Raw genomic sequence first — 14,228 nt, 5'->3', positions numbered from 1 at the left:
AAATTTCTGACTTCTTTTGCTAGTGCCGTGGTGCATTATTTTTTTTTGGGTTTACTCTCTAACTAGCTCGACAATTGCAAAAAAAACCTTTCATATTTATTTCATACTATCTGGATATGAACCTCAACCCATTCATGAGACACTTCCTTTCATTTCTATTTCATACTGCCTCGATATGAACCTCAACGAGTTGATTAAACACTTTTCTATTTAGATGTCACAGGACCATGAATAATACACTTTGAAGTTGGTAACGATAATGATTTCAATTTTGATATCTTTAATGAAAACAAACTGAACAAATGTTCCACACCATGTACAACTCCTCTTACCTATCAATGAAACTTATAATTTACCTTTCATTAACGCCTTCTATAGTTACTCGTATAACTTAAAGTGTGGAAAATCGAGAGCACATAGTGGCTTTGAGCATAGGACTATCTCCCCCCTCTTGGGAGCGTTCAACCTTTCCTAGGCTTCCATCTTCCCCTTTTGAATGGCACAATTCCTCGTTGTCCGTTCTCTCAATTGCCACAATTGAATAAGTGGCACCCTTCTCGAACATAACCCATGGGTTGAAATGACACCCTTCTTAAATAAAGTTTTGTTCAATTATTTAATCATATATATATATATATATGAAATTATGAAATTGATAAAATATATACATTAACATTTAAAATTAGAGCACCAAATAAAGTAACATTTAAATTTAGCCAGTTATAATTTTATTTTATATTATTATTATTATTAATTATAAAACAATTTAATATATAAGTTATCTATATAAGGATATTTGAAAAAATATGGAACATGATTATTAGAGAGAGATTAATCTTATTTTATTATGAAGATTCTTAATTTGTAAATAGACTTTGTTACAATACCATGGCTTATGAATACCACATACCTCAAAAACCATAACTCATTTCATGTGACACTTCGTCATATAATATTTTTTTAATTAATCAGTTTAATTGAAATAAGAATAAGGGCATAACCATTTTAGAGATAAATCTCAACCTTTGATTTGTGGATACTACTAACGATATTTTAGAATATTCTATGGAGGTTAAATTTTTAACATCCACCTAATAATTATTGATAATTAAATTAAAACTTTGGAAGCCAATTGCATAATAAACATACATGTAAATATAAATAAAAACAAAAAACATTCCAATAATACATAAACATCAACCATTTCTATTAAAAAACATAAAATAAAGTTATGACATTTGGTGATCACCAAATTTAATAATTTTCATTCATTTATGAAAATAACAAGTTTCTAATCAGAATTAAACATTAAGTAAATTATAATATTGAAGCTTTATTTCCTCCATATTAATCCATGCTTACATAAGGGGAATACTTAAATACCTAGAGGTAGCAATGTGAATCAACCTTAGTCATTAAATACCAAGTGAATCAAATTATTATTTCATTCAAACTAAATTAAATATAGTACAACTATATAAATTAAAGGGGAATACTTAAATACCTAGAGGTAGCAATGTGAATCAGCCTTAATCATAAAATACCAAGTCAATCAAATTATTATTTCATTCAAACTAAATTAAATATAGTACAACTATATAAATTAAATGATCGACAAATGAAACCAAATATCAAAGGACAAACTTTATGATACATCTCAAGTTGCTAAAAATAAAAAATCATAAAAATTAACTACATTATAACTTTATTATTATTAATAAAAATATATATAAATTAAACATATATACAAATTAAAAAACATCTAACAAGATTATTAGCCATCCAAATTCACTTCTACTTGGTTTTATTATAATACCAAATGCTGAAAAAAAAAATCAACTTTTAATTTGTGAATGATATTAAAAATATCTTATTTATTAAAATTAAATTCTTATATTTTCTTTACCTTTAATACTATTAATAATTAAATTAAAATTTTAAAATATTTTTAAATAAAAGCTTATTAATATAACCCTTTCAAAACGAGAACAAATATAACTCAGAGATTCTTCGAATAAATATAATATGCAAATATTAGAGTCTTAGAATGGCAATACCGTAAGTCTAATGATGAGAGTTGACAAGTTCGTATTCGAGGGAGTTCATTTGGCGTTGAACTTATGTTGATTATAAATTATTGTATCTAACAGTATGGCTCAAAGTTTATCCATCTGATTTAACTTTGGTAAAATGAAAATTAATAATTATTTTTTTTATAAAATAAAAGTTATTAATTATTTTGATAAATTTTTTGTATTTTGGAATAAAGTTTTTAGAAATTTATTGAATTATTAATAATTATTAGGTAGATTGTAGTAATTTATTTCGGTAAAATATTTTAAAATATTCATACTAGTCTACATTAATTAAAAATTCAGATTTGTTGTCAAAATAGTTAGATCATTTTCTTCATTTTAATTAAATTGATTAATTAAATAAAATGTTAGATGAACAAGTGCCTTATGAAATAAGTTATGATTTTTTTTAACATATGATATTAATAAACCATGGTTTCACCCATATTATTATAACAAAGTTTATTTACAAATTAAAAATCTCCCTATTAAAATAGAGTAATTTTTTATGATTAAAAATATACTTTTATATTTTACACTTTTATATATATAAATATTAAAACTAAAAATATTCTTTTATTTAGATAATCTTCGGCAAAATCACATAATCAATCTTTTGTCGAACCGTTTCGAACCAACTAGTGTGGTTCATCGTCAGGACAATGAACCACGATGAAACTTGTCCTGACGATGAACCACACTGGTTGGTTCGAAACGCGTCGACAAAAGATTGATTATGTAATTTTGCCGAAGATTATCTAAACAATGTTATGGATCACAGAAGTCTAAATTCCTTAATATTCTTTTATATTTTACTTAAACATTTATATATTTAAATTATATGTAATTTTTTTATAATTAAGGATAATAATAATAATAATAATAATTTAAAATACAATTAAGTTTAATTAATTTATATAATTTTTTAAATTTAATAAAATAAAATATATAAAAATTAAATATCCTAATGTTTATTATGAATTCAAATTACACTCTTCTTTCTTTTTTTTCATAAAACTGCGTGAGATGAAAAAGAAACCATGGTGCACTAAAATTACACTCTTCAGAAACCATGGTGCACTAAAGCTTTTAAGCGGTAGAGTATGGCAGAAAGTGGACCAGTGGGGATAGAAAAATAGCTAAGCGCTTAGTAGAGTGAGATAGCGAAATAACCAAACGCATACTCTTTACTGGAATGAGAGTCTCTTATTTTACACTATATCTTATATCGCCGGTATCTAATTAGCATCTCTTCTACTATCTCAGGGGAAATCGCTTGTTTCAAGGGAGAACACATTACACAAATCCATCGATTGGTTTATTCAACGGCAAAGCAATCTTAAATTCAATCATCTAAATAAATAAAGAACCATTTATTTTAACTCTTGACTTACCATGTCATACTCAATTTTAACTCTCGACTGCCCATCTCATACTCAATTGCAAGGACTAATTAATTTTTTGAGAAGAAAAAGCTTTATATTATATTGAGACAATATATACAAAATAGATATGATGAATCTGTTTAAAGATCGATGCATGATCATCTGAAAAGAGAGACAGACATAATAGATCCGATGGATTTGTTGCAAGGACTGCCTGAGAGAAGATTGATAGTCAAAATATGTAGCATTAAAAGATGGAGGAAGAAAACCAAAAAGGACAACCAGCAGAACCAGCCACGATAATAGAGACAAAAAACCACAAAAGTTCAGCTTCTAACGATTTGGAGAAAAGAGAGCGGAGAAAAGAAATAAGACCTATATAAAGGATATTTTATGTTTAATTTCCCATTCCATACTCAAATATGCAAAGGACTAATTAAGATCTCTTCTTTCGACTGATTATTTTTGTAAATTAAGTTTTAATTAAAATTTATTTGACGACGATTTTTGTATGTATTTGATTGGATTTTTTTTTTTCGGTAAAATGAATTTGTTATTTTTGTATTTATTTTATTTATATATATAAAAGTATAAACATATATGGATATATAAATTTAGTTTAATTTTTAATAATATAAATATATAAAAATATTATATTTGAAATATTTTTTTTAACCAATTTCAATTCATAAAATTATTATTGTCTCATAAAATTGCTTAAAATGGATTTAGATTTTAAAATATCATTACAAAAACCAATGTTTTTATTTCAAAAACTGCTTTACCTTAGAATTAAATAATATGGGAAAAGAAACCATTAAAAAGAATAAAAAGTTAAATAAGTAAGGGCATTTGCTCTTTAAAAAGACCGACATGAATGCAAAATACAAATAAATGTATTTATAAAATTTGAATAACTAGACCATATTTCAAAGTATTTCATCATACTTATAATTGCACCCAAAATACAGAAACAATTCAAAAACATAAATAATTAAGGCCGTTTCTTCTTTAAAAATGTATTGAAAGGAAGGTAAAATACAAAACAAATTTATCCTTAAAAATTAAATGAGTAAACAGTATTTCATCTCATGGATATTAGGATGAATCAATTACAAAAGAGCGGGATAAATTTTAATTTTAAGAAACACTCCATATTAGTCCTCCAACTAAACAATTTCCAAATTTATCACTGATCTTTAAATTACCCTAGTAGTATGATAAGTACGGAGAAGTACAATGATAATACAAGATAATACAATGCGAAATTGCGTAGGCGGATTTTCACGTTGGCGCTACAGTCCCTGATGAAGATCGAAAGCTGTACGATCGATATCGGAGGACATCGAGGAAGAAGTTACTGTACTGCTTGATGTTGTGTCAGAACTAGGTGCCTCAACACGATCCAGATCAATGAAAGCAGGCGTTGCGGGGGAAGGAACATATTCTCTCTCGCTCGTCAGCATCGACACCACCCGAGACATTGAAGGCCGCAACGACGGAGCTGCTTGAGTGCACAGAAGACCAATCTTAATCACTCTAATCCCTTCCTCGCACGAATAGCTACCCTCGAACGTAGAATCCATAATTTCTAAAGCTCTCTCTGCGTTATACAGTCTCCATGCCTGCTAATTCACCATTGTCAACAAAACATAGAGTTTTAGTTAGAAAGGATTCATACTTGTATGGACATGTCTGAAAATATCATCTACTTCAAAGATGAGATCCACATTAGCCCTACTCGTCCGATGAGAAATTCCGTGTCTTGAGGCAAACCCTGATTCTTTCTCCCGCTGATAATTTCAAGTAGAAGCACTCCGAAGCTGAATACATCTGCTTTCTCTGTTAGCTGTCCGCGGTACGCGTACTCAGGCGACAGGTAACCGCTGCACAATAGTTTGTACAATGAAATCTCCATATCTTAATAATCCTCTCAAAGTTATATGAACGATACTGAAGATAGAATACTTACAAAGTTCCTGCAACTTTAGTGCTGACATGGGTTTTATCGTCATTAAAAAGCTTGGCTAAGCCAAAGTCTGTTATTTTGGGTTTGTGTTTATGATCGACTAAAATGTTGCTTGGTTTAATATCTCTATGAATTATTCGAATGTCAGATTCTTCGTGAAGATAAGCCAGCCCACGCGCAGTTCCAAGTATGATTTCATACCTCTGTCTCCAATTGAGTAAATGGCGTTTTTTCGCATCTACCAAACATACACTAAAAACATTAGCAAGGTACAAACACAATCTCAATACTCCAACAAATCAGAATCTCTGCAGCCATTAAAGAGGGAGAAGGTACCGAATATAATATTGTCGAGGCTACCGTTCTGGTGATACTCGTAAACAAGTAGCATTTCTGAATTTATAACTGAGCAACCAAGCAGTTTCACTAGGTTTCTGTGCTGAATACGACTTATCAAATTTATTTCATTCAGAAATTCCACATCTCCTTGACTTGAACCTATTTTCAACCGTTTCACTGCAACCTGGCTGCCATCTGGTAGATCCCCCTGCCAATCAAAAAAACATTATGGCACGTCATATATATATGTATGGTGTTTTTCATTAACAATAGAATCTTAAAAGTTAAATCGGTGAATGGAGAATTCTGTAGAAAAGGTTCAGGGAATAATCACATTCAAAATTATTTATCCAGGTTTTTCGAACCAGTAAGTGTGGTTCATTGACAAGAAAAACTAGATCATAGTAACAAATTAAATAGAGAGGCCTTTTTTTCAAATGGCTAGGAAGAAGCAACTAATTTTGACCACAGGAAACAACTATAATTGACTAGACTATAATTGAATTTGAGTAGATCAAGGGAAAGGGAAAGAGAAGTTTATTAATTAGTTAGTTAATTTGTTAGATTTAATAATTTTAATGAAATTATGTAACTTTTTTTTCAATTTCAAACTAAGTAAATTATATGTAGGAAAATAAGGTAAAATTAAAGTTTATTGATTAAATAATTAGTTAGTTTAATTTAATTGATAACTTGTTTCCCATCAATCGATATGCATTATCTTCTTATCAAGGGCTGTGGAAGTTTAATAATTGGTTAGTTAATTAATTAATAAGTTAATTTGTTAGATTAGGGCGCACCTTCTGTGACTTCATGGAAACCACGCCGAAGGAGACGGTCATCGGCTTCTTCAGGGAAGTCATCAACCACATCGAGCAGGCAAGAGGGATCCGCGACTATCACCTCAAGGTCAAGGGCTCGAAACCCAGGGCCGGCTTCGTTATACACGTTTTCTACGGCGAAGACAGGGAGGGTCCCGAGAAAATAGAGCCGGGCTCCTGCATTTCCTGCCATGGCGATGCCCTTCAGTTCCCTGGCGTCGAGGGTTCGGTTCTCGCGGGGGAATGTGTGCTGGCCGAATTCAGCGAAGACCAGCCGTATGTTCAGTGCTCCATGGACGCCAAAGCGAGGGCGGGCTTCATAGTGACGCCGGTCCGGCATGTGGAGACAATGGGGGCTTTGGAAGACGAGGAGCTGTACTGCCTGTGGAGGGTGGGCGCGAGGGCTCTGAGAAGCGAAGGGTTGCAACCGGGGAGCATGATCTTTAATCATGGGCGCTATAGGAATCTGCCGCACCTCCACTTGAAGATCTGGGTGGACGATGGGGTGCATCGGCAGGCCAGGTTGAAGTGGAACGACGACAGGAAGAGGGTGTGGGCGAGACTTGAACGCTTTACCTCCTCATCGCTGTGCAAAAAGCGTGCGTTCTGTCCGGGATTTGAAAGGCAGGATTTGCTTGCAGAGGAGAAATCCCCTCCCTATGCGCGGCAAGTGTTTGACGAAATACCCCTGGCAACTTCCGCACTCTTCCACATGCAGCAGCAGTATTGCCAGGATCTGGAGCTGGCTCTGCAGTCCCCCAATCTCACTGTTTCAACCTCGACTCCTCATTCAGGCAGCCGAGATCCTATTCATCTCCAGCAAGCGAATTTTCAGATTCAAATAACTCTTCTGACAGGCAAAACCCTGCTCCTTGGGGTCCAACCGTCTTTCACAGTGCGCCATCTCTTAAAGATACTCGAACAGAGGTTGGGGATCCCTTCCTCCCTTCTGCGGCTCCTCTTTGCAGGTAAGCAGCTTGATAACAATCTGCCTCTTTCTTTTTATAATATTGAAAGAAATGCCACAGTGATCCTATCACTTCGACTAAGGGGAGGTGCAGTTGGGCAATCCTCTACCTCCAAAGATTTTTCCTACAAAGATGCAGTACATGCACAACCTGCCAAGAAGTCTGCCCAATCTGCCGAGGCTCCCAAACCTTTCCTGGTGGACAAAATGGAGGAAACCCCTGCCATTGAAATCTCTCATCCATCTCTGGATGATCAATACCAGACATTTGCAGAAACAGCCCTCATTTGCAGATTTAATGGCCTATGGCCCCGCACGGCTGATCTATACCAGTGGATCCATTCCAATTGGACCAACAACTGCAAAGTCTTCCTCTGCTCGAAAGGCTTCTTTATTGTAGCCTTCGCCTTCAACGAAGATTACCAGAAAGCCTTAATGGGAGGCCCCTGGTTCTGGGGATCAGCTGGACTCTTCCTCTCCCCCTGGTTTCCAGACTTTGACCCCTCCACTGCAGTCATCACCAAGCTTCCTATCTGGGTCAGGCTTCCAAATCTCCCTGCGCATCTATGGCATTTTGCTGTCTTTCAAGGAATCGGGGACACCCTAGGGCGCCACCTGGCTACAGATACCTCAAGGGCGGAGAAAGGAATATATACCTTTGGCAGAATTTGTGCAGAAATAGACATTAGTAAAGGGTTGCCAGATCAGATCATCCTCAAAGTCGGGGACTTCCATTGGACGCAAACTTTGGACTATGAGAACACAGCCTTCAGGTGTCGCCATTGCCATCAGACGGGGCATCTCCAGAACTCATGTGCATCGTTCTTCGACAAAAAGAAGAATATCACTCGCAAATCCAAATCCAAGAGTTGGAAACCTTGTGATATACCCCCTATGGATGACATAGAGTCCTCTAGCTCTGATGAGGAGGACATTGAAGTGGAAGAGGAGAATTTGGAGCAACCGAAGGACGCGCCCTCAGCCCGCGCCGAGGATCATTCTGCGCCTCTGTTATTGCAGAAACGTTCACATGAGTCTTCGCCTTCTGATTCAGACAAGGAGTCTCCTCCTTTAGCACAGAACAATCTGCAAGTAGTTTTGGTCCAGCCAGATCAAAATGGTTGGGTCAAAGTCAGTAAAAAGAAAGGTAAAAAAGGTAGATTGGAAGATTCTGCCCATGCTGGGTAGACTCCCTAGACCAGCTCGTTCCTTCTGTCCTCTCTGTCATCTTTTGCTTATGCCGTGGTTGCTCTTTGGGACCGAGGTTGATATCATATCATTTCCGGCTCCCTTGCTCTTTAGCTTCGCTTCTCTGAAAGCTCTGATTGTACCATATTTCTTTTCTTAATAGAATTAGTCTTATTCAGAAAAAAAAAAAAGTTAATTTGTTAGATTTAATGATTTAATTCTATATGTAACTCAATATATATGTTAAAAACTAAAAAAATATTATGATAAAACTAAATATTATTGGATAAATTCAGGGAAAATTCAAGATTATTGATTAAATAATTAATTAGTTTAATATAATGGTTAACTTGTTTCCCATGTATATTTATTTAAACGGATATGCATTAACATCCTTTAATTCACATAAATGAAAGATTATGGAGTAAGTTCAGAAAAAATATAAATGTTTAGTAGATTATTTTTTATTCATTATATTTTGATTTCATTTAAATGGACGACTTATTAAAACTATTATAGATTAAACAATTAATATTTTTAATAGGTTTATATAATTTAAATATACCAGTTTTTAAATAAATTGGTTAATTTTAATAAAATAATTGGAATTAAAAAGAAATATTTAAAAAAAACCAAACCTCAGCAAAAAGAGATAATAAATCAAAAGAGAGGGGAACAAAGGGGAATTCAAACAATACACCAGCCGACAAAAAGAAAAGGAACACCCAGAACTAAGAGGGAAAAAAGAGAGAGGTGGGGAAAGGGGTGGAGAGGAGAGGGCAGGGATCCAACAAATTGCTGGGTGCCTCCCTAAATTCAGGGGGTGAAAATGAGCAATCTTAGCAATAACCTTGGTCTCCTCAATACATATATGATGGTTTGTCTTCTCGTCATATTTTGCCAAGACTTAAATCGAATTTAATTTTTAATAACTATTAACAAACATAATGAATTACATATGAAATTTAATTAAAATTATTAAATATAACAAATTAACTAATTAATTATCTAACTAGCTAATTAATAAACTTCCCCTTCCCTTAGTCAATTATAGCCCCTTCCTTGTGGTCAAAATTAGTTACTTGAAAAAGGGTTAAGTATAGTAGAGTCAATTATAGCCCCTCCCTGTGGTCAACATTAGTTGCTGGAAAGGAAGGTCAAAATTAGTTGCTTTAAAAAGAGTTAAGTATAGTACAGTCAATTATAGCCCCTTCCTATGGTCAAAATTAGTTGCTTAAAAAAAGGGTGTTGCTATTTCCACTGGCTGATTCAAAAGGCCTCTACACATGACTTTAGATGTGATTATCTTCCAAAGCTTTTCTATAAAGTTAAATTGGATTTAACACTAAATGCTAACCTTATATACGGAGCCAAAACCACCTTCCCCGAGCTTTTTCTGCGCGTTAAAATTAGATGTTGCCTTTTTCAAAGTATCGTATTTGAAAATAAGCTCCGGATTCGCTGTACTCCCAGACAAGCTAATTTCTCCTGCGTCGCCTGCAAAAATAATTGCAGGGCGTTTAATTAACTTGCGGTAAAGAAATGGGAAAGCAGTTCATACAACACGCTGAATATTTAGCAACTTCAAGACCTCCAGTTCGAGAAAGATATTCCCGGTGTTTCCGACGAGAGATGTGGCTGCAATCAATCCAGCAATAGCTGCTACTACGCCGACGGTTATCTGAAGCACGTTAGATCTTCCTGCCTCTGCAAAATTTGAACATGAATTCTCAGACAATTGTCATTGTTTTATCTCACTAAAATACAGTCTTTATATAACCGCCACTATATTCTTGATAATTAAAAAGCATATATAGTTAACTGTGTTTTATCTCCGCTAAAATGATGTCTTCACAGAACTGCCACTATATTCCTGATAATTATAAGCTATGTAAAAGAATATACTGGATTCTGGAGGGCTTTCTTGGGGAGCCGGCGACGTAGACTGCGACTGCGACTGCGAGAGAATCCAAGTGTTGAAAAATGGATAAACCTCGGAGCGCAAATAGCAGTTCGCAGATGCGAATTGTGACCCAAGAGCTCCAGCTGTGCAGTTGTAATATATTTTGGACAACGCAAACTGTAAGCACGCCTCGCAGTCTTCTCTGGACAGAGCTCTCGAACACTGCGCCAAGCTGTAGATACGATCTGTCGAGTTATAAGGCGGAGCTTCGTCCTCTGCAGCAAAAGGACTGGGACTCTTGGCAGCTTTATACAGAACATTTTGTAGCAGGGCCCTAATAGTGATTGTGAACTCTGGCTGACTGTTTTCCCCATTGTTGCACCCAAGATAGTATTCGGCTCTCTCACTAAAATTGTTGGAAAAACTATGATTGTCGTAACTTAAGAAGCAGCCGTCCAGCATAATAGTTGCAGAAGTTAGAACAGATGCAGGAGTTCCGTTGCATCCATTATTGCCGGATATAATAGTCGTACTCGCAGTCGCCACGCACTGTTTGCAATCGGAGGAATTTAAGTCTCCCCTGCATTGCGCAACCCCATAAACCGTACTGTGGCTGTTTTGCCCCTCATCAACACTAGATGCATTGAATCCACTGGTAGAAACGTTCCCCACCAGTGAGTCCAAAACCAGGTCTAGACTCCTCTGGAAGGCGCTATTGTTGGTATATTCGCTATTCTCACAAAACTCCACAATGATATTATTGTACGGATCAGCAGCTGAAAGGGGTGTAAGAATACACAAACTTACGATAAGTACGACGGCAGGGCCTAACGAGTCATATATCAAGTATTAAATGTACCCGGAGATGAACGCGACATAACTCGTTAACACGCAAAATGCAAAACTCGTCACTAAATAAAAAAAGACATTTTGCATTTTGAGTGTTAACGAGCTATGTAGCGTGCATCTCCGAATGCATTTAATACTTGATATATGACTGGTTAGGCGCTGGCTAAATACGACAGTATTGATGAATCGTTTTATCATCATAGCCATCTGTCGGGCATCAGCGCGATTCTTTGCCATATGCTAAATTAGTCAGTGGTGCTGCTTTGGCAAATTCCAGTTACAGCATTCATTTGCACTTTGGTATTCTTAGGCAATGGTAATGGCAAATTTCATATATCCTTAAAGTTTAATGCATAGGGAATTATATATATAATTTTGAGCAATTTATCATTAAATGAAATGGTTTTGGCTATATTAATTTGAAATTTCTTATTATTTAAACTATATTTTTAAAAAATTTCTAAATGTTTTACTTTGACTAAATTTTAATATATTTTTTACTAAAATCATAATTATTTTTAAATTAATTAATTTATATAATATTAAAATATATTATTAAATTATCATTATATTTTATTTAAAATTGTTACAAAAATATAATAACTTAAATAGAAGATCTTATGCAATCTCTTTTATTCCATTATCCTTAGATTTTCTTGTCATTTAAAATATAGAAATAAATTTAAGATATTTTTATTCTGTATCGATCTAATAATTTATTCCATTATTTTAGATTCTATTGTCGTTTAAAATAGAGAAATAAATTTAACATATTTTTATTCTGTGTCGATCTAATAATAAAATCTATTATTTAAGTAAATTTTCACAAAATTTTATTAAAACTGATTGAAAATATAAAAAAGACAAAACCTTAAAATATAAATATTTAAATAACTAATAGGAAGGGTTATCCATGCATGGCGCGTGAATGATTGCTTCCGTTGACTAGAACTACGCGTTGGAATATTGATGATCTCGGTAGTGTGCATGCTTAAATGAAGGCTTAAATATTCGATCCTCATCGACTAATCTAAGGAGGCCACGTATTGATGATCCCACCAGTGAGTATGGGATTAAAAATTCGATTATCGGACAGTAGTTCACGGTTGTGTTTCTTTTTTTTTGGAAAACAATCGAAATTTTGGCACGAGAGTTACTGAAATACGGGGTTTTCGAGTTTTAAGATTTTGACATGTTAAATTCGTTTCAACCATCCAAAATACTATACTATTAGAGTAGGGAGCAATATCATATCATGTCAATAATATAATTGACCTGTTAAATTCATTTCAACCATCCAAAATACTATACTATTAGAGTAGGGAGAGAATAATATTATATTATTGGTTGGGAGTATTATATTATTGGTTGAAAAAATTGTTACAATATATTGGGGATTTTATATTGTAAGGTATAAAAATGAAATTCAAAGTTAATATAAAAAATATTAATGAAAAAAGAGACTTATTATATTTAAGGAAAGAAATAATTTTTTAAATTAGAAAAATGTATTAGATTTATATTGGTAAATAATTAAATAAGATACATAATTTATCATTTTATTAAATAAAAAAACTATAATTTAACTATTACTTTCTTTTTTTCAATGATATGGAACAACAGATCCACGGACCTTTGACCAAAGATGAGCTAGTTGTTAAACTCTCTTTTGACCTAATGAGCCTAGTGAGTATTGCCTGATAGATCCTAACACCATAGCTACTAGTGCCCCTAGCTATGATGCTCTTCTCTACTTCATTAGATGATCTAGGCCGATCATAGGTAAGCATGTAACAAAAATGCCTTCCCGGGATAACGCTGCGCCCCATTTAGGTAAAAGTTGAACCTTGACGCGAGCCCACCCTCCGTTTTGCGGGTGGGGCTGGCTGTGGGGAAAGAATGAAGGTGCGAAGCCGCTTGTCCCTCCGGGGTAAGGAATTATATAAATTACCATAATTTCATAGATAAATAAAAGAAGGTGCGAAGCCGCCAGAGAAGAAATAGGAGGGGCAAGGAATAGAAATGATTTTCCCATAATATCAAATGAAAGGAATGAAATAGAAATTAGATCTGCCTTCGTACAATGTTCAATGCATAGCTTCGCTTACGTACGCTCAGATGAGATGAATAGATCGATTAGGTTAGGAGTGAATATCCACCTTCCTTCCAGTCACTCTTCATCTCTGGTAGGGAGATCTAAAGGCTTACTCACCATCAGTAATATAGGTCAATACTATCATATAGGTTCGTATGGGGGTGTGTCCGGATAGATTTCCTTTTACTTTCTGTAGGATCAGCAGGCGGGTAGTTGTGATTCAAAGTGTCATCAATCATAGTGTGCCATACCGTCCGTGTGTCATACCGTACGTGCCGGGGCTGCTTCGAGGCCATCTGTTGAGAACATGGGGAACTCCCATAGAAGCTGTTCACAGGAGCCATTCACAGCACATAGGAGCCATTCAAAGAAAGAGAAACCAACCGTTATTCATTCACTGCCTGCACGAAGCCATTCACTGCATGCTCTTAGCCCCACCCACGAGCTGCTATTCAACTCACTCTAGCAACACGTCTATCCATTCTCTCTTATGGCGGGGACATCTCCTTTCTCTCGGCCAGTGATGTGTCCCTTCCTTCCCCTTACATTATATTATTCTAAAGCTTAATAAAAATATTTTTAATATATAATCAACTTAAAAATATTATATTATTTTACATGAAACAGTCAAATTATG

At 34.4% G+C, this 14,228-nt stretch overlaps 1 protein-coding gene across 1 annotated transcript; it reads right to left on the bottom strand.

The window, feature by feature from the left end:
- Positions 1-4,755: 4,755 nt before the first annotated feature.
- Positions 4,756-13,935, bottom strand: LOC149240655 (cysteine-rich receptor-like protein kinase 42). The gene is made up of 8 exons (XM_089370261.1): positions 13,779-13,935; positions 10,650-11,474; positions 10,311-10,451; positions 10,102-10,241; positions 5,766-5,976; positions 5,433-5,667; positions 5,202-5,346; positions 4,756-5,085 (listed from the first exon to the last, which is right to left on the bottom strand). Exons 1-8 carry the CDS (start codon positions 13,933-13,935, stop codon positions 4,756-4,758), a joined length of 2,184 nt encoding a protein of 727 aa, XP_089226387.1.
- Between the last annotated feature and the right edge of the window lie 293 nt (positions 13,936-14,228).

The sequence above is a fragment of the Pinus tabuliformis genome, chromosome 8, assembly GCF_031772625.1.
Source record: "Pinus tabuliformis cultivar Carrire ecotype Pingquan chromosome 8, CPIR1, whole genome shotgun sequence".
NCBI classification, from domain to species: Eukaryota; Viridiplantae; Streptophyta; class Pinopsida; order Pinales; family Pinaceae; genus Pinus; species Pinus tabuliformis.
Note: the sequence above shows the minus strand (reverse complement) of the source record. Positions and strands in the feature narration are given on the sequence as shown.

What these genes read in the sequence shown, in the direction of transcription:
- LOC149240655 (XM_089370261.1), bottom strand. Translation starts at nt 13,935, where the DNA reads ATGGCTCCTGTGAACAGCTTCTATGGGAGTTCCCCATGTTCTCAACAG. An exon ending in GAAGTTGCTAAATATTCAGC is followed by an intron (nt 10,242 to 10,310) that starts GTGTTGTATGAA and finishes TTATTTTTGCAG; the next exon opens with GCGACGCAGGAGAAATTAGC. An exon ending in CGGAATTTCTCATCGGACGA is followed by an intron (nt 5,086 to 5,201) that starts GTAGGGCTAATG and finishes GTGAATTAGCAG; the next exon opens with GCATGGAGACTGTATAACGC.